The sequence below is a fragment of the Eutrigla gurnardus genome, assembly GCF_963514095.1.
Source record: "Eutrigla gurnardus genome assembly, chromosome: 2".
In the NCBI taxonomy this organism is placed as follows: Eukaryota; Metazoa; Chordata; class Actinopteri; order Perciformes; family Triglidae; genus Eutrigla; species Eutrigla gurnardus.
Window position 1 is genome coordinate 25,286,119 of NC_139916.1, and position 21,497 is coordinate 25,307,615.

Below are 21,497 nucleotides of genomic sequence, written 5' to 3' on the forward strand. Positions count from 1 at the left end.
CTTTAGTAAAGTAATTGAGTGAAAATATACTTTAAATCACTGTATTATCACCATGGATTGACAGCGGAAAAAAATGTATATAGGCAGCTGCTCGATTAAAGGACCAAACTATAGTGTTGTAAATAATTATGTTTGGTGCACTTAAGAAGTTATAGTTTAGCCAAGGAACTGACCTGAAAGACTTTGCATATTACATGCTTACTCTCTGCTGGCCAGGATGTGTCACCGTGGCTGGTGATTGGCTTGCCTGCAAGGTGTTAGAGGCTGGCTGATTGGGGAAAATCTCGCTCTCTTGCCTTGCTCACTGCAGTCCACCAGACTAGCAGTGCTGTCAGTCAGCCAGGAGGCAGCGTGAGGTATTATGTGTTTGATTCATGTTCATCTGATGGGTGCGGTAGTTCAGTTTTCGTGGCTTCATTTCAATTAGGTTTGGTTGTTTTGTTGGGCTAGCGTAGAGGGTTAACCCCCAGTTCCGACGGCCCTCGTGGGTTGGTCTGGGAGTCTGCTCTGCTTTTGTTTATTTTGGTCGGCCCATCAGTTTGCTTGTATTGTTTGATGATTGAGGAATAATAAAATGTACATTCCTTTAAATCATAACTTGTGCTGTCTTGTGTTAGGCTTCACTTGAAGGGGGTCGTAACAATGCATCAGGGAAACTAATATCATAAAGGTCAGTTTAGTCAGATGTTTCTTATTGAGTCATGAGAATACAAGTGCGGGATCATTACATCATATAAGGCAGGGCTTTAGGAACACCCATATGGGACAAGCACTTCTAAATGGAAAATTCGGAGAGAGGCTGAACTGCATAGCAGCAGCTAGGGTTTTTAGTACTGGCCTTCCAGTACAAAAAAAAAAAAAATGCAAAACAGACCTTTTGGTTGTCATGGATTTATTCAATATTAGTAAGAATGCATAGAAGTAGTGTTCAATGTCAGCACAAACCACACCCTCAAAAAAATACAGTACAGCTTTGAAGACTTGGTGTTTTTTTTGGCACGCAGCAATCGACTCCAACGAGTGAAATACTGGCCGACACAGAAAGGAAGAGGAATCTGAGATCACATCGGGTATTAAGGACAGGCCAGCGTACAACAAGCTCTATATTCTGAGTCCTAATTAAAGGTAGACGCATTCAAAAGCAGCACCCCACATCAAAGGCTTTAGCTAATTAGCACTGACAGCAAATCCCTCCCCCCTTCACAGTTTCATTATGAATGTGTCCAAACAGCTTCCTGGATAAGCACCCGAACATTGCTTTTCATGCTATTCAAATATAGGTATTTTAATCCTTTAAGTGATCACAAGTCTATTCTCCACTCTAAACTTTGGCAACTTTTTATTTCCAGCGGCAGCGTGAAGCAGTGGAAGTAAACAATTCATTTGAAAATACATCGGAAAATCGCTACGGCAGCACCCGCCAGCTGCCACCTCAGGTCCAGTCAGCTGCAAAAGACATTTAATGCAATGGCAGACAGAGTCCACCGAGTGTGTGGTTTCATTATTAAAACGTCCACAGCAACATTAAAGTCTTTGTAATCCTTCGCATCGTCCAATGCTTCACACCGAACTTTCCAAAGACTTATTCAGAGCTGTCAGGATGTTATTGTGAGGTCCACAGTTCTCTTTGCATTCCACAACTGAGCTACTCACAAGCCAACAGGAAACGTCTTGGTTGTACTTCATGGTGTGAACACGTGTGCAACCAACCAGGTCACACTCCCAACTCGTCAAACAAGGCAGCTGGGTCAGGGCCGCTCAGCGTTTGATACCGAGGCTCCCTTTAACATCTGCGTGAGTCCCAATGTCAATCTGTCCACATCAGAGCAACTGCCGTAGTATAGCAAGTAAACGGGTCAAACAAACACAGGACTTTCACCCAGGACACCATTGTTCATGCCCTGTGTGCCAACAAGTCAACTTTTACTTTTTGTTACGTGACTTAATCAAGCTAGTTATGTAACAAGCTTATTTTATGCAACAGATGTACTTATTTTAACCAAAAACCACCAACCTTTTCTTGAACTCGATCAAATAATTCAGTTGCCTCGACCAAACCAAGTAGTTATGTTGTTAGGGCTGGACAGGAGGGAATCACATTTGATCAAAAACCAATATCGACATCCCAAAGATATTGTAGGGTGGATAATTGGTGTTTTTAGAGTATTTAAGTATTGACACAATGAGATTTTTGGTAAATAATCATCAGTGATATTGATACAATGACTAAGTAGTTAAAGGCAAATAACAGAAGAGCTGGAATAGCCTGATAAGTACAGAAGGTTACATGATTGTACTTTAATGCAGCTTTTGAAATCAGGAAAAGACTATGTATGCCATATTACAACGTTCAGACAATATGTGTGTATAGAGTGACCCTGAACCTGCCTAACCATTAACATGTTGATGCAACCTTCCCTCTACTACTAGTCTACTCACTCAGGTCAATGTCTTGATGTCAATTAGCACGACTTGAGCTCTGTTAGACAAGAATATGAGGTCTACAATGGGGCCTTCATCACAGACATTAGTCAATAGTGTGCCTTTAAAAGGATTTTTTTCAAACATTCAATCCTGGAGTCAGAAATGGACATGACTGCACCAAAAATGTGAGGAACGCTGCATGAAGCACCAAGGGAAGCCCGATGCTTGGACAGGAGTTGTAATTTTGTATTTATCATTCCAATTAGTCATGATATGGCATTGTTGTGTTCACCTTTATTTTCTCTCTCAGCTAAGTTTGCTTCACGTCACGATTATCCCGGCCATAGTAATTATCAAGATATACTAAAAACTGATAAAATGGCACTTAATCATTTCATGGTATCATTTTACATTTTGTTAAACAAATATTGTTATTGCAAAAAGAGACATTTTTGGGCGAACATCCTTTTTAGTAAAAACAAAAAGAAAATCTTAATAAGATCATAAATCATAAGGACTCCCTGTATAAATAAAGGATAAATATAAACATTTATTTTTCTATTCTGCATCCTTTATTTTTCACTTCTCTACCATGATAAGGAGTCAGACAGCTTTTTCAAGTCACTTGTAATGACGTTTACGATGATCTCAATAATGGAAATTCACCAAAAACAACTTATTGTGTTTTTTTTATTATCGAGACCTCAGATAGAGATGGGATGATGAAGGCATTTGTTTCAGCCTGCTAATCAGACTCTTTGACGTCTCACCAACGTCATTTTCAGTCAACGATTTCCATTTAAAGAGCCAGTGTGTAGCATTTAGGGGGACCTATTGGCAGAAATGGAATATTATATGAATAAGTATGTTAACTTAAGTGTATATAAAATAATAATTGTTGTTCTGTTTAACCTTAGAATAAGCTCGTTATGGAGTCTGCCATGTTGCACTGCGATGTTTCTACAGGAGCCCAGAATGGACAAACACTGGCTCCAGAGAGGGCCATTCACGTTTTCACATTTTTTCACGCCGCCCATCGTAGTTCTCCTACACGTTGTGCACGTGGGAGAAGTTTCAGTTGGTTGCAATCTGTAACCTTGCCACTAGAGGGCGCCAAATGTTACATACTGCACCCATAAGAGTTGTTGTAAGTCAGTTTGCAGAAAGTAAATTGACAAAAAAATCTGTGTAGCTGCACCAAAATCAGGCATGTTTGTTGACATTATCCATGTTTCCGTGATGTACCTATAGCTCGCTAGCTATGTAGAAAGGTGTGACCCCCATTCTAATTGCTGCTCATATATAATATCATTATTAGCAAAACATGGTTGCCAAAATAACAAAAATAAGACCCAGGACCAAATCCTTTGAATGTCAGTAATCTCAGAATTTAATTTTTTAAGTAAAGGCAATAACAGTGCTTCATTTCCCAGTAAGCAAAGCATGCACTAATACTTCAAACTAATGATTCAAAGTTAAATGTCTTGGTTCTCTCTCTCTCTCTGTCTGTTTGATGGAGACTCCGTAGTGTCTTTTGGAAACTGGGATATTATTGCAGCAGTTGCATTAATCACACTGATCCAAAGTTCTTAAAGATCTATTTTGTCTCCATTTACTCAACTATTGGATGTGTAAACATCATTAGGAGCTTTCTGTGTGTCTGCCTGCAGCAGAGCAGTCACAAGTGAAGCTCCACTGTACAGGCCTGCTCATTATTTAGTGAACACGTTTCGGTTTTTGGACTGGGATCTGGATGTGAAAGGAACTGCAACAAGAACATTGATTTTTAAGATTTCATACAACAGATAAAAGGCTCAGAGTCACATGTTGTAGCTTATGCTTAAGAAACAAACCCCTTCGGTACCGGTGATGAATCATATTGGGTTCCATGTAAACATTAGCTGGAGCAGAGTGAATGGATTTAAAGCATTATGTATAAAAACTCTCCAGTGGCTGAACTGATTAATGAAACGCTATTATTACTCTATTATGATTACAATATTATTGAGAGACAACCACCAAAACAACCATTTATCCTAGAAGTAATAAAACAAAATGTTAATGAGGAATGAAGAAGACATTATCTTCTGCAGGAAGGTTAAACATCGTTATTAGATCGGTTTTATCTGCATGTTTTACCTCGAACAGCCATTAACTGAGAAGAAGAGGATAATTAATATACTTCCTAGTTGTAGAAACTTCAAACCCCTTTACAATTCTGTGGACGAGCAATATATCATATCTTCCACAAATTACATTTTCACATTTCCTGAGATGAAAGAATGCCTCTAAAACGCTGCCCAAACACACATTAAACATAAAACCCATCATTCTCCCACTTATGAAAATTTAAACAACTTTTATGGCAGAACTTGTGAAATTGGCTGTGGTCAGGAGAGCGCTGTTGTTTCAGTATGATTTTTCCTCTTTGAAAGATGATTCCCTTTGAGTAACTGCCAACATGTTCATGTGTGTTGGTCTATAGTGCAAACATCCCCCTCCCCATCATACATTTCAAATAAACACATACCTGCACACTATAAAGTTACTTCAGTGCCTTTAAATGTCACAGATGTCCATGACATGACACACGTGTGAGTGTTGCACCTCAGACAGCAGTGAACTTTGATCCAACAGCTCCAGAGCGGCCCACCATGCTGGTCACCAGTGATGAAGACCCCTCCCCCTCCAGGGCCTCCGGTCCAATGAGGCCCTGCTGGTGCAAGTTGAGGATGGAGTCGGCGATGATGCGGGCTGTTTTCTTCTGGTATCCCCCAGACGTCACCATGAGTATGGGGATGCCCCGTCGCCTCGCGGCCCTGAACACAATCTCATCTCTCTTCACGATGCCCTGGCAGAGAGGAGGAGAGGAGAGCTGGTCTGTCAATCTACCCAGGGCCTCGGGAAGGACAGCTGGGTCGATTTCTGGTTTTTCAGGCTGGACATTTCACACCTATCATTATGGCAACTTTAGTAAGTCCAATAGCCTAAGGGATGATCACACAGAGACACTTCTCCAAGCAAGCCGCCTGCAAAACCATTCTAATCCTATGGTACGCCAGGTGTGTGCTCCTCTCAGGTGTTGTGTACAAGTTGAAATATTCTCAACTTTTCAGCGCCAAGCATGTAGCGTCACTCGTCAATGTCACACTTGGCCCAGTCAGCCAATACAATTGAGCAAGAGGCGGGCTTTAAGCTCTTTCTTCCTGTTTTGATGCCGGTAGATGTGGTAGGAACGGAAAATGCAGACAAAAGTTTTTTATTACGATGAACTATATACTTTTTCAATACATCGTGAACCCAAAACCTCCTTTTTATGGCTTCCTCGTCCAACAGCAGAGCAACACTTCTGCTTGAATCCACATTTGATTGCCTGCATGATCACGAACCATCACAGGCTGATCAGCTGTTCTGCCTGACACACTTTTTCAAGCTAAAGCCTAAAAAAGCCACCTGAACCGATGGCATCATGTGACTGAATCCAACTCGTATTGCATTAGTTGTAAGAATTACGACAATAAGATTAACATAATATTTATTATTTATTTAGAGTTGGGTGGTCAGTTCTAGTAAAACTGTGTGTAGAGAGGGGAAGTCAGTTCCGGTGTTCCCCATGGAACCTTATTTTGGAAACAACTTGAACTTTTTTGATCTCGTGTGTGAGGTGGGACATGGTTTCACAAAAAAACTGACAAAAATGATCTATGTAATTCATCAACCAAACAGGATCAGAAACATATTTGTTTCTTGCGGTTCACTACTATACATATTGTTTCCAAAATAAGGAAACAATAAAAACCTCTCTACACAGGTCTGGTCCAGTGTTTGGCTCTATAAGAAACCGGTTTGGATGTGTTGACACCAGCTCAACCTATCAGATAATACGACTCATAACTTCTCTGAATTTGTCAGGGATTAAAAGTGGGAACAGCTTGTGTCCAAAATCATGGAGCAATTTGTAGCACGATGACACAATTTGTGAACAATTATCAGGCATAATAAACACATCTTCAACCACAACTTTAAATAGCAATTATTAGAGATGGTGCCGATCGATCGGTAACTGATCGGATCGGGCCGATATGGTAATAAAACGATCGATCGGAAATCCGATAAAAGGTTAAAATCACCGATCCGATCGCATTATATATATATATTATACATGTGCTTGTGTTTGTTACATTCCGGATCCAAAGGGGGCGGTAGTGCGCCAAACCGCTGCCGCTTCAAAACAAAGAAGAAGTGTTGTGTTGCGGTCACACTGCCTGCATGCACTGCTAACATGTCAGCTATATGGCAGTTTTTTGAAATATGTGAGACAGATATTACACACACTAGCTGTAACGCATGCAAGCGTTTAGTGCCTCGTGGGGGAAATAAAGCCAGTAGTTTTAATAATACAAATTTAATTCGGCACTTGAAGTCATTTCACGGCAGAGAACATAACGATTTCCTGCAACTGACAAGTGAAAAGAAAAAGACAACGCCGACCCCACGGGCACTGCTGCAAAAGACATTGGAGAGCACGCAGCCCTACAACCCTCGCAATGAAAAGGCCATGGGAATCACTAGAACAGTGATGGAATTCATCTGCCTGGACGACCAGCCTTTCAGCGCGGTGGAAGGTTTCGGATTTCAGAGACTAGTCGCTAAACTCGACCCCCGGTACGTTGTCCCAGGCCGCCAGTACTTTGCATGAATAACATAAATGAAAGACTATAGGCCTTTGCATGAGTGGATGAATTAATGGGGAAAAAGAGTAAAATAATATAAATATTAATAATATCGTTCCACGTGATCGATCGGTTCTGATCGGTAATCGGATCGGTGAGGCTTTAGGTGATCGGTATCGGTCCCAAAAAACCTGATCGGACCATCTCTAACAATTATTAAAGCTGCACCAAGAGGTTCCTTATTTAATTCCAGGCTGTATACCAGCCTAAAACACAAATTAGCTCTATATAACACATCAGTGTGGCATCCCCACTAACACATTCTGCAGATTCGCTTTATTTGCTCCAATTATTCTCTGGAATTTGAAGGATCACTGGCAGAATATATCTGCTTAGGAAATAATAAATCCAAATTTGACTCATGCGGATCAGCTCTCAGTATGCTTTTAAATGTCCTGCCAATATGAGCTACACAAAGTGCTCATGTGTCCTGCCCCACTGAGTCTGCCACTTCAACATTCACATATATCTCCTGCCATCACAGCACTGCAGATCAACGATCCATCCCTTAACCCTCGGAGTCCTGCATAAACCCGTCTTTGTCTTTTAAGGAGGAGACAGTAGGTCAACGGCAGAGGCCACATAGAAGTGGTCTACATCATCCGAAATCTGGGAACCTGAAGATTAATCTGAGATGCAGCTTAGCAGTGTGTGTCCAGTTGTTCAAGTCATGAATCTGAAATTAAAAATAAATTGTGAAAGTGTAAAAGGGCTTCGGACACGATGATGGAGTTAAATGATCCCCATGTTCTATTATGTGTCATAAGTCTTCTTGGCTTGATAGAATGTTACATGATACTAAATGTCACCATTTGTTCATAAGAGGATTTCTTCAGAGTAAACAGAGATGTAAACTGAGCTGAAGGTGTTCTTCACTTTCAATCTTCAACACCCATCTAATCAGTGCTTTTAACAGCTGCATTGCGACACATTGCTGTCACCTCCATCTCTGTATGTAATGCTATAGAAAATATAAAAATCAATACAATTTATAGTTCAGTTTCGGGTTAATTTGAAAGCACTTTTGCAGTATATTTACCTTTAAATGATGGTTCAGTGGTTCTCAAACAATCTCTCTGTATATTATGCTGATAGTGGATGTAGGAAATATGCAGAGAGAGCAAGAGAGAAAGCAGAGTTGCCAAACGGGAAGAGTTATTTCTACCATACAAGGTTCCCGATGTTAGAGAGGGCAAAGTGGATTGGAGAACTTCCAAGGCTTTGTGGGACATGAAACTCTCCCCGTTGATTCATCGGTACAACAGATGAGAAACTATGTTCGAAACAAAGTACAAGCCTGTTTTCCAAATATATGAGGAGAAGAACTCCAACTTCAAGACAGAATGTTGGTGAGAAACATCAAATCATTGAGAAAAAGCTAAAGATGATATTGTGTAGAAACCAGGGATGTAAATGACCAATGGATTATGGTTGCCCTCCATGGATAATGTAACTAATTTTATAATATGAAATGATAATGCAGAAGTCAGACAATGTTTATCGATTTACTGCAGTATGTGGAAGTACCACTAGGTGGAGCCTCTTCAGTTTTAATGAGATTTTGTTACAGGTGTGTTTGGTGACCGCCCTGCAGACTGCAGACAGACGCAGCGTGTCTCACTTTTCACGCAAGAAAGCACCGCAAAGCACCATGATTTTCGTAGAAATTGCGATCTTCAGCGACAGTTTTGGTGTCTGGTCTATTTTCTCTGCACATGTGGCAAGAAAATACACCGATAATCCACTATAAATGATAAAGATTATGTAAAATATATGGTACCCTGCTGCTCTCCAGGACTTTCAATTCCCCCAATTCAACTCCCACATGTCCATCCACTATATCGCAGTCCAAAGGCACATATGGCAATGAAACAATAGCTCTTGCAGCCCGCTGATGTTTTGTCACTGCCAGTGTGTCCTGACCTGTGGGGATATGGAGAGTCCTCCCAGGGGGTCCCCATCCAAGATGTCTGTCCCTGCGTTGTAGACCAGGATGTCCGGTCGGACTTCGTTCAGCGCTCCTTCAGAGTGGAGCTCAACTTTCTGGAGGTACTCTGAGTCTTCGGTGCCCCAGTCCAGCTCCACCTTCCTCTTTATGGCTCCTGGAGATACAGAGAGAGACGGAGACATTGTGGATCATCCACACTGATCATCAGCACGAAACACAGCTGCAGGAGCAAACCAACCAACCAACACACACACACATATATATAGTATACTGTATATATAATATATATAGCAGTATTCCATGCACCAGGCACAGTAAAGGCTTAAAAACTAATTTGTGCCCTGTCAATTGTGATGAAACGTTCAGGTAGCTTATTGTGTTTCTCTACATACAGAACACTCCGCTATGTAAATCTGCAGCCGTGCATCAATTACTTAGTGTGTACATTTCCAATAATTAATGGCAAATGATGAAAAGGTTAATTAGCACACCAAATGCTTCGAAATTCAAACAGAAGTAAGCCACAAACGCAGGAAAGAACAACGCAGTAGCATGTGAAACAGACTTCTTGGTAGATTTTCAAGGCTCGTCCTGCTAGGTTTTCAAGAAGACTTGAAAAAAAAAACCTTTAAGCTTTGGTCTTTGAAGGTACAGGGAAATGAATGTGTCTTGGAGGAAGAAAATATGAAGGAGAATGGAAATGTGAGGTCTTTTTTTTATCTTAAACAAGCCAGAATGTACATTTATTTCACTTTCTTATGGGTTAGAGACGAGATGTGTTGCAGAGAATAAGTTACCCGAAAGATGCGGGAGAATTTTAATAAGCAGGGCTGGGACTTTTCATGCCTAGAGAATTATTAATACTGAGACAAAATGGTAACATGTGGTTGCTGTCAGATTAGCTTTAATGTATAGACAGATTAGTGAGTGTAAAAGTTGTGATTGCATACGGTTGCATTGACTCCTGCATGACAGATTTCCTGCTGAGTGTTAATGGAGTGAGAGGGAGTGCAGAAAGAAATCACAGCGGAAAAATAATGGCCCTGAGTGACACCTAGGGGCTGCAAGTGGAGGAGGCAACCCCCCTCCTCTCCAACCTCAACCTCCAACCAGGCGTCCACAGCAGTGTGGGGCTTAGTTAAATGCCCGAATACATCAGAGTGCAGCATATATTTTAAAAGGGATAGTTCACCTCCAAAATCCAAAACCCATATTGGTCCTCTGTAGTGCTATTTATGAGTATAGATCCTTTAGATGGTAGGGCGGCTGTGGCTCAGAGGTAGAGCGGGTCTACCTCCAATCGGAGATCCCGGCTCTTCCAGCCTGCATCCTGAGGGCAAGATACTGAAGCCCAGATTGCCCCAGAAGGCTGAACCATTGGCTTTTGAATGTGTGTGAATGAGATTAGCTCCTGATGTGCAGGTGGCTCCTCTGCCATCAGTGTGTGAATGTGTGTGAATGTGTGTGAATGGGTAAATAGACTGAATGTACTGTAAAGCGCCTTGAGTAGCCAAAAAGTTAAGAAAAGCACGACAGAAAAGCAGGTCCATGTCGGTGTAAGACTCCGAGTGTTGGAGATATCAGCTGTCAGCCTCCTCTCCACTATAATGGAACTCGGCTTGTGGTGCTCAAAGCCCATAAAGTGTTCATTTGAAAAAAATGTTTCCAGAAATCGTGACCCGATAACTCAAGATTATCCACAGACCTTGTGAGCAGATTCATGTAGGATCCATTTTTCTTTCTACTGAACCAAACTAACTGTTCCACCGTGCAGCGTTTCTACTGGGCGAGTGGCTCGTGGCAACGCGAGATGTAAACATGAGGAATTAGAAGGTTAAAAAGAAAGTTTGAGAAAGAAATTAAAGTTGCTGTCACTCACGTTTGGCAAATCCGTCGCCAGGATATATGTAGCGATTATACACGTCCATGATGAACACTCGCCTGTCGTCCAAGAAATCACGCTCGTGTCCATTTCCCTACAACACAGCAGAACAACTGTCATTTAAAAACAAATAATGTCCTTCAAACATCAAGTCTTTGTTTTTTTTATCCTTGACGATAACTTGACAGTCGGACAAATCACTTCACTGAGCCGAGGTCCACACGGCTGTCACTCAGTAGTTTCCCTGACACACGCCGGGCTGACTGGCAGCACTAGATCAGGGATAAATAGTCCCGTTGACTGTAGATATTACATATTAGAAATGCATCCTTTTATTTAAAAATGGTTACGCTGTCATTTTCATTTCTCTTCCTCCACTTGTCACCCAAAGTGTCTGGCTGCTGTCAGGAGGAGACCAGCCATTGTGCCAAGAACAGTGTTGAGTATTTTAGGATGACTGTATGGGTCAAACAAACATCATGCCCAACTGACTGTATAATATATATGAACCTACACATGGCGATATGATCCTAAGCTCAGATATTAAATAACATTTTGTCTGCTTTCTTGCAGAGAGATCGATACCACCCCCATGTTTGTGTGTAAAGTGTAAAGCCAGGAGGAGATCAGCATTGTTTATTGTTCATTAATCAAAAACCTATTGTGTTGGTGTCCCTGGTTCTTACAGCCATCAACGGTGCAGTGAAGTGGAACTGTGGGGGAAGCAAACTGATCAGGGAGTCAACCCGCTCATCGGTTACATACCGCACATTTTACAAAATATATTTGTTGTAAGTAAAGCATTGTTTTTAATTGGCAGATGCAACGGTGAACTTACAAATAAATAAAACAGTGACTCCCACGCTTTATCGACGCTGTGGGCGGATATTCTGAATTCAAATATTAGTACATTTGAGATGTACAAAACATTCTGATACAAAGATCAATAATCGAATGTGGCCACGCTTACAGTAAAGGCATGGCATGATGGGGGTCACACAACATCACTTCTATTTATAATGAAATGTAACATTAGTTCAAGCTGAACAAGGAAAAGATCAACAACGAGCGTGCGATGGCAGAGAACTCGGTTGCAGAGACTGGATTGGATTTTAAAGTTGTGTCCCAACAGCAAGCGACATGTAAACCAGCGATGCGGGTTCTTTCACGAGTGACCCCAACTCGCCCCATGTCATTCAACCCCAGGCCACTGGAACTGCGAAAATGAATAAAGATGAAATGATACCCGACTGCTGCATAGCTAACAGCTGAGTGAAGATCAGACAGCCATCACTTAAACCGGTGATACGTCCCGTCTTCCAATAGAAAACAGAAAACGTGTTTCATACTGACATTTACTGAAAATGTCATACACTATGAATAGTAAGTAGGAAACTATCAGGTCTCCCTTCAGCCAGCTGCCCCCTTGGTTCTGTTTTTCTATAATGATAAAACGAGCAAACATGCCAAGTAAAAAAACTGTCGAACCCTTCCATTAAACTGATGGCTTGCAAGCTTTACACATGCATCTTGACGATAAGCTAATTGCACTTTGACTGATGTTGTTTCTTTTGTTGGCTTTGCAGAAACATTAATCTGCAAACAACTATTCAGGTCGCCTGTGTTCATTCAAGTCGCTCAGACAAAGTCGGCGAGAAGGCAACCATGCAAGTCCATTCACTGAGCACAGAACTGATCTTTTTTTCCCCAAACAAAATCATTTTTGCTGGCATAGAAAATTATTTTTTAGACTATATTAACAACAATATTAACAGCATAGCAGCTCACCACTTTTCATCAGTGTGAGAGACGCCGTTTTGACTTTCTAATGGTTGAGGAGGTTTGTGTCAAGATTAAAACAACAATGTTGTTTTTTTTTGTAATAATCTGAAAGCTTAGTTGGCAGCCGTTTCAGGTGATTCTGGGATTTGAATGCAAAAACACAGAAAAACAAGGTGTATTGTTAATGTAAAAAAACAACTTGGCTATGTATTCCTGCTGCAGTTGATAACATTAAACATATATTTTTGTCATATTTGCTTAAACTGTAACTATATCCCGACAGTAGCGCATGAGACAGATAATCTCTAAACAGATTACTCTGCTTCCTCTTAGAGCTCCTAATGACATTTGCAAGATTCCAAAAAGCGACCAATCAGTGGAGAGGAGTCTCGAACGCAGCTGTTGATCACAGTTTGTGACTCCAATCAAACTGTCAAGACTCTGTCACTGTACAGCCGATTTCTCAACTCAGATGTTTTCCTCTCTTGTATGGTTCAGCTGTAAAACTGTCCTGCTCAGGCCTCAGACATGCTGCTATGAACAGAGACTCATGTGGACACGCGGGTGGAGCTTGTAAAATGTAGTGCTCTCTGAATTTTGGCAATCAGTGAGTGGAAGTGACCATATTTGGACTGTGGAGGAGTGACGGGTGGATCTGATGAACACAAACATCAGAGCGGCAACCTTACTGGATCTGGATCCATCTGGATTCTGGTGTGAAGCCGTTAACAAAGTTAGCTTCATAATTCAAGGTCAAGTTTACAGCTAATTGCATTGACAGCATGGTAGCCACGGTAGCAAGGCCACGGTAGCCAATCATAAGGTAGCCCCGCCCTAAAGCATATTCTGCTTTATGGTCTATCTGACTCTAAACTGACCATCCTTTACTAAATGAACATCTTGCTGTATTGAAGAAGACTTGGAACTAGAGATTGAGACCATGAATGCATGTTTACTGAGATAATAAATAAAGTCCCATTGACTTCCATGCAATCAGAGTTCCTTTTGCAATCGGGAGTCGCCCCCTGATGGCCAGTCGAGACAATGCAAGTTTAAGGCACTTCAGCCTGGTTTCACAGTGTTGCAACACTGAGATAGATGACGCTTGTAGCGTGTAAACATGTTGTCTTAGAAACCCAAACATGTAGAATGAACAGTAAAATTAGCACAAGGTGCCACATTGTCATTAATCACGGTAATGACGGGGAAATACATTGTTGACAGCATCATTGTTGCCAGAATGCTTCACTGCTGTATATAGTAAAACCAATACACTGGTATCTCTCTAGTCCATACAAACGCTGTAAACCACTGGGAGCATTGTATTGTTTCAGTGTACTGGATGAACAAACATATATTCATATTGCACTGAAGGCTCATCCAGGCTTACAGGAGACGGTAACTAAATCAACATGTAAGTGAATGCTCTGCTCCACCTCTAAAACAGGCCGAGACTATAAATCAGCTCATATACTGTCTGAGCTCCTGCTGCCTACAGTCTTATTAGTCTTATCCTCTCTCCCACATACTGTACAGGGAAGATTGCTGTTTCACTGCCATTTGTTAGTGTCAGCCGCTGCTGGCTCTCAAGTTCACACATATGTAGGCTATTAAATGCTAGAACCATCCATCACTACTTAACAAAACAATAAAAGAAGGGCAAGAGGACTGGAGCAAACAAAAAATGGAACTTTTCCTTTTTCATCTAAAAAGAAGGAAAGTACAGTGTTTGTCATTAATGTCCATTATACCAGATGACAGGATGATGGATTGAAATTCTACACATAGTCAATTCAATGTCGATTTTACACAGAAATATATATTAAAAGATCATATGAGTAGAAAAATAGTTCATCACTACTGTTTGTACTGTACAGTTTAACTGGATTCCAACATATTGTGGAGCGTGTTTAATTATAGTGGTGGGGCCTGTGCTCATTACAACTCCACTCTGGATTCAACTGCGCCAGAGTTGCGGCAAGCAAGCCCGACCACGACATTACCAAAAATGTGTTTAGCATGTCCCCAACAGGTGGCGCCGCACACCAGCGGGCTCACGACAGGCTAAGTTATGTTTTACTACGAGCCTCGAAAACAAATCTTAGAATCTATTTTTGATTTAATGCAGTGAACTATATTAACAGTACCTCAGAGTGCACATAGAGGTGAGTCCACACACAGACATAGTCGTGGTGTGTGTTGTACAAGTAGGAAAGGTCAAGGATCAATTCAGTTTGTTTTTTAGGTGAAGTGCAACATTTACTGTTAAGGTGAAAATGTGTTTGACTCATAATCATCATGCTCTGGGTGCCTTTTCACTCACTGCTCATAATAAATAGATAATATGCCAGTGCAGTGGGTCCTGGGTTCCTCCTGGTGCAGTGGGTCCTGGGTTCCTCCTGGTGCAGTGGGTCCTGGGTTCCTCCTGGTACAGTGGGTCCTGGGTTCCTCCTGGTGCAGTGGGTCCTGGTTCCTCCTGGTGCAGTAGGTCCTGGGTTCCTCCTGGTGCAGTGGGTCCTGGGTTCCTCCTGGTGCAGTGGGTCCTGGGTTCCTCCTGGTGCAGTGGGTCCTGGGTTCCTGGTGCAGTGGGTCCTGGTTCCTCCTGGTGCAGTGGGTCCTGGGTTCCTCCTGGTGCAGTGGGTCCTGGGTTCCTCCTGGTGCAGTGGGTCCTGGGTTCCTCCTGGTGCAGTAGGTCCTGGGTTCCTCCTGGTGCAGTGGGTCCTGGGTTCCTCCTGGTGCAGTAGGTCCTGGGTTCCTCCTGGTGCAGTGGGTCCTGGGTTCCTCCTGGTGCAGTGGGTCCTGGGTTCCTCCTGGTGCAGTAGGTCCTGGGTTCCTCCTGGTGCAGTGGGTCCTGGGTTCCTCCTGGTGCAGTGGGTCCTGGGTTCCTCCAGTGTTCTTACTCCCAGGAGAAATCGACTGTCGGACAGACGTTTCGAAAATCTTCTTCTGCTACGTTTTAATCACTACTTTGAAGAGTAAAGGTAAGTGAATGATGGTAAAGTGAATTTAGGCCTGTGACACTTGAATAGTAGTTTAGTTCGGCTATTAGGCTATTTGTCATTTGCCTGTGTGCCAGTGAGCGATTTTATTCAGCCTGTTATCATTTTTGTTCGACATAGAGGCAGCTGTTAAAATGTCTGTTAGGTCGTTGACTGGTCGTTAATTTCTAAATGGATCTGAATCTGCTACCTGTTTACCTCAGATTGTGTTTACAAGTAAGCACACTTCATGCACTTTCATAACTGCATTCGGGTTAAAAAAAATCAGGAGTTAGCTAATCTTGTTTGGTGCTCATATATAGGCTACCTGGGCTGGGTAGGTGTGAATTTTGATTCATATGTTGTGTGATCAAAAAACAAAGAAATGAATAAAGCGCTATGTGGCATATTGCTAACTGTCTTTATTGTTATCCTGCAGAGTTAATTTGGTTGGATGACTGACGTTATTCATCATTGTCACAACTTCTCGGTGCGTTTAAAGGAGTGTGTGTGTGTGTTAGTCAAGTTGCAGAATGTGCGAGGCGCTGCAAACGGCTTTTAATTTTTGGTAACGCATGAGTACTCTAACGCGTTACTTTTATTCACAGGTAACGCTGTAACGTAACTGATTACTTTAATTGATGGTAACGTTGTAACCTAATTAACTACTTTCCAAAGTAACTATACCCAACACGGCTGGGTTCCTCCTGGTGCAGTAGGTCCTGGGCTCCTCCTGGTGCAGTGGGTCCTGGGTTCCTCCTGGTGCAGTGGGTCCTGGGCTCCTCCTGGTGCAGTGGGTCCTTGATTCCTCCTGGTGCAGTAGGCCCTGGGTTCTTCCTGGTCCAGGATTAGCTGGGCCTCATGAGTCCAGAGTGTGGAGGCAGTTTGTGAATACGTGTCATTTTTCAGGTCATTAAGTCAATTAAAAGGTTCCCACAGTATGATTGTTTATTGTGTCATGATGCATTTGCACTAGTCACCTTGAAGTGTGCTGTTGTCAAGTCCTGCCTCTACCATTAAGAATCATAACACGTGGTTAATTAAAACATACTTATAATCATGTACAAATCAAACAACATTATATACTTCAGAGTTAAAAGTAAACATGGAGAAGCAGCATTCAGTTTATAGGCTCTCAGAAAACTGCAGAACGGCTGCAACTCTCAAGTGTTTTAAATCAAGGCTGAAGACGTTTCTGCTTGCTGCTGCCTTTTATTAGATCATTTCTTACACTGCACTGTACGTTTTATCTTCAGTCTTATTCTGTGTTAGCTTGTTTTTATTTTCAGTAATCTTGGCTCTTAAATGACTGTTTTTAATTCTATTTAACTTTTTATATTGTGTTTCATTTGCACTTCCTCCTTTGGATTTTGATTTTTTATGTAAAGCACTTTGAATTTAACCTGACTCTCGCCAGATGAATTTCGTTCCGCCTAGCTCTCCTCACATCCATCTGGGATCGCTTCCGTTGGGAGTGATTTCGGCACCAGATTTTATGCATGAGCCAATCAGGACGCAGGGCGGGAGTTTCATAGATGTGACGTAGCGGAGAAGCGACTGTTTTGATTCAGACAACAATGGCGGCTCGCATCGAGCAAGCAAGCGTCAACATTGATGCTGCTATTTCATCCGTGTTGTTGTGTTGCTGATTGCACTGCTGCTATATCCAAGATGTCGGCTGTTCTGTTTTGATTTTCCCTGCGTCGCTCTCATCAGCGTCACGGGTTGGCTTCGATGTGAGTGGTTGAAGTAGCACGTCAATAAAGATGACGGACAAGTGTCTTATCCAATCATATGCAGGGATTTTTGATAAGGCCCAGCCTTCTGAAACACCTCTCCAATGGAGCGATCCCAGATGGTTGAGTGGAGCTAGGCGGAACGAAATTCATCTGGCGGGAGTCAGGTTACTTTGAATTGCCTTGTTGCCGACACTTGCTGTGTAAGTAAACTTGCCCAGCCTACACATCAGAAACATTAAAGTGCTGCATTAACTGGTGTCAGTCACCAGAATTGAATTTCCTCACGTAAGCCTGATGGTGCAAGATGACAATCATCAAGTCCAATCAACGAGTCACCTGTCAGTCTGTAACTTCATGTTTGCCTTCTTACCCTTATCTGATTGTGACACGCCCATTCACAACTTCTGCCAAAAAAGAAAAGGACTAATGCAACCCAAGATGAACGTATGAGGCAACAATAGTAGAGGATGAATTTCCTCAGTCCCCAGATCATCCCATGAATACACACAATGCAGATATCCAATAGGGCTGTGTGATGAATTGGTGATGTACAAGAAGGCAAATTGCAAATACTGTGATTAAAAGGTGCAATGTGTAAGATCTTGTCCATATGTTCCAAACAAATATAGTGCAGCATTTCACCTCCACTACTGAGTCTAATCTAAACACACAGCCATCAGTTACTATTCCTCGTCTACAGGCCATAATAAAACTGACTTATATAGCTAAAGTGGCAGTGCAGCCCCCTTTATGGCCCTGCTTTTGAAGAAGCTACAAACTGTCTCATACAAAAGCACAGAATGTGCTGTGTGTACTTGACATTTTGTTCAAACACACATCACATTACAGTGTTAACAAGCCCATACAAGTAGCTGACATGACTGCAGACTTGCCAGTGATCGTCCAATATTATCCAAAGCTGCTTTGCACTCAGTTGTTTGCCAGTGGAGACATTTTTAGATACATTCCACTGAATATGACAGTAAGGGCCAATTTGGCCCGCAGGGAGCCTCATTGATTGATGTGGTGATAAAAGGGGGGCTATCTTGTCATCAATGTCAGCTCCTAAGCAGTGCTGCACATTGACACATAGAGAGAGAGTGGTAATGGTATCGGCTCACCTGATGAGCATCCAGATCGATGATGGTAGCCCTGGAGATGCCTTCCACTCGCTCAAACAGAAACTGAGGGATGAATGGGAAATGCTTTACTTTCTCTCTGGAGATGACACATTCAAGGTTCAGAGTCTTTCTAAGGGGTCGCAAGGTCAAACCTATAACCTTGATATTAAAGAACATTTGTGCTGAAGTACAGAAACATCCACAATAACCTGGCTGGTTAAGCTCATATTCAGTTGAAAGTCTTTCTTACACTTACTTTTATTGAACGGAACCTGTTCAACAGCTGCAAGGAGACACTTTACTCCTTTCTGCCTTGATACTCACTGCCTGCATAAACCCAAACTTGCAAAGCTGAAGATCAGCTGATCATTTATATAAAAAGCTGTGAAGCAAATCTATGTAACGCTTGCTGAACAGTAGCCGATGAGAACCCCCCGATGAGCAGAGTGCACATAAGAAATATAAACGTCTTCCTTTACTTTTTGTTAAGAAAGCTGTGAAAGAGATTGAAATTTGTTCTTTGCGGTTTAGATGGTAACCACAGTTGGTTAAGTCAACAAAAGTCACCACACTGAGAAAAAAATACAATGACGGTGGGGGCGTTTCCACTTGAGGCGAGGCGCTCAGAGCAGAAAAAATGTGCAGCACTAAGCAACGCAAAAGCAGCACTCATTGAAAACATTTATAAAAAGCCCTCACAGACTGCAAAAACACACTCCGTCTGATCAGTTAGTAGTGATTCTGTTAACAGTAGTTGCTATTGAAAAAATGAAAAAACCCTAAGAAGATGTGACCTGTTCAAATCACCTTTTCAAGGATGGAACCACATGGCGACCATTAAAACATGTGAGGGAACTGAATGGACCTCTAAGTGAATTCTTCCTCCCTGCATGGGAACAGAGCCAGCGTTTAAACAAACATTGTTCACAACATCAGCCTCACCTTGATGGCCAGCGTGATGTCGGCGTAGGCACAGAAGCCCCCTCCCTTGTCGCTGTAGCAGTGGTGGAAGCCTCCTCCTGGGAAACAGAAAATCCACCGGCTCACTGTCAGGGCCATTAGACGAGCGGAGCAGGTCACCGCACACCCGAGAAGTCTATTATTCTAAACAACCATAATTGGTCCTGGGCCGTTATTGAGTTTATTGCAGCTTATGAAAATGACTGCTGCTCCCCTGTGGTACAACCATGAGTGTATTCACACCAGAATGGAACCGTTCAATTGCTACTTAAACGCTTAAAGAGCTGCAACGTATAGTACAAGGATGAAAAGAGACTTAGAAAAAAAAAGGGATAATAAGCATTCATTCAGGTTAAGAGTTATACTCCCCTCTGCCCTGATATGCTTATGTTCATTAAACTAGAGAACAGAGTAGAATAATAATAAAGGCCAGTAGGGCAACGGGTGAAATATGATTACCATTTATTGCCCGGCCTTACTCACTCTCAACCTCAACCCCCTCCTAGTGTTGACATACACAATATGCAGATGTCAGGTGGATTTGAATAGCCTTTGTATCTTTATAAAAATCCTGTTTATTGATGCAGTGCAATCTTTCTGCCTGATTCATCAACAGAAGGCGTGAAGTCGCTGACTAAGCACGAGGCACAAAGTAAAAGTCTGAGGCAGCTTTTTTTGTTCCCTGCTTGGCACAAACCGGAGGGCAGGAATAAAGGATGACCCGCGCTTTTTTTCCACGCCAAAGATGGCAGGGGGATGTAAAGGTTACCCTCCCACCCGTCCCCCTCCTCCCCAAGCAAAGATGGCATCGACATGAATTTAATCAACATTTTACTAACAAGACCTAAACGCACTGGAAGTGATAAATGACACGCCTTGTTAGACGCGTTAATTGATGCTCTCACGGCTCGCTGCAGGCATCGGACCCGAAATGCCAAAACCAAGCAACCAGCAGTATTTTAGGAAAAGCATGCTATTTAGGCAACACATTTCTATTTTACAGACATCTTTTAAACTATTGACATGATATAATGGAAAGTTTAGATAATGTGAAATTGGCTTCACATGATCCTCTCCTTTTCGCTCTCTCTCACTTCCTGTACAGTCTAGAAGAACCAATACTTTTGAGACTGAGGATCAGTTTAAAGGGGGAGATGCACCACAGCACAGATTAGACACTCAGATCTCAGATCTGCTTACTTCTGATGACTGAGAAACGGTTCTCAAACTCAAATGTGAAGTGGAGCGACATACGAGGATTTGGACAAAAAAAGGCAGGTTTACATGAGTGGGAGAGGACTGCCTTGGAGATCTGCTTGTGGAATAGCTTGTGTCTAAACGGTAGCCGTGGCAACCTTAACACATGTGGCGTATATCATGGCGCAAGTGTGCTCTGGTATGGTATGGAACAACTATGATGTGAACATTGAAGGGAGAGGCATTTGTACTAGATCTGGGTAATTGAAATGCCCCCTGTTCCCTTTATTTGTTATCAGGCAGACATTCTCAGAGATAACGTAGCGGTGGTGATGGTGAAGACCTGTGAAGGTCTATTTCCACACAGAAAATTGATCAGGGATCAATAAAGTAATCAATAAGGAATCAGACTGATGAGCAGAATCGATAATAGCATTGATATTAATTACATCTAATCAATTCCCATCCCAAGATTCCAACAGTGATAGTCCGGCTCATAGTTTTATTTCTATATGATATTGACACAGAAGAAGTAAGAACACTTTTGATTATTTTAATGGTGGAACATTTGGATTTTTTCTCATGAAAAACCTGACCCGTCACAAACGTCCAAAGACCAGGATGTAGTAACATTTGATTCAGCACATGCACTTTGTGGGTTGCTTGTTACTGTGTGATCAAATCACACACACACAATTAAGCAGATTCGTTTTTTACTTTTACATTTTTTATA

General features: G+C 42.1%; 1 protein-coding gene across 2 annotated transcripts in view; it reads right to left on the reverse strand.

The window, feature by feature from the left end:
- Window positions 1-884: 884 nt before the first annotated feature.
- The window catches only part of hdac11 (histone deacetylase 11), a 33,251-nt gene continuing 12,638 nt past the window's right edge, over window positions 885-21,497 (reverse strand). For both annotated transcript variants that reach the window (XM_084030857.1, XM_084030856.1), the window contains exons 7-11: window positions 19,550-19,626; window positions 18,608-18,670; window positions 10,985-11,081; window positions 9,081-9,259; window positions 885-5,275 (exon numbers count right to left, since the gene is read on the reverse strand). In XM_084030857.1, the coding sequence (XP_083886983.1) occupies window positions 5,033-5,275; window positions 9,081-9,259; window positions 10,985-11,081; window positions 18,608-18,670; window positions 19,550-19,626 (659 nt within the window). In that variant the 3' untranslated portion in view covers window positions 885-5,032. The remainder of the gene's footprint in view (window positions 5,276-9,080; window positions 9,260-10,984; window positions 11,082-18,607; window positions 18,671-19,549; window positions 19,627-21,497) is intronic.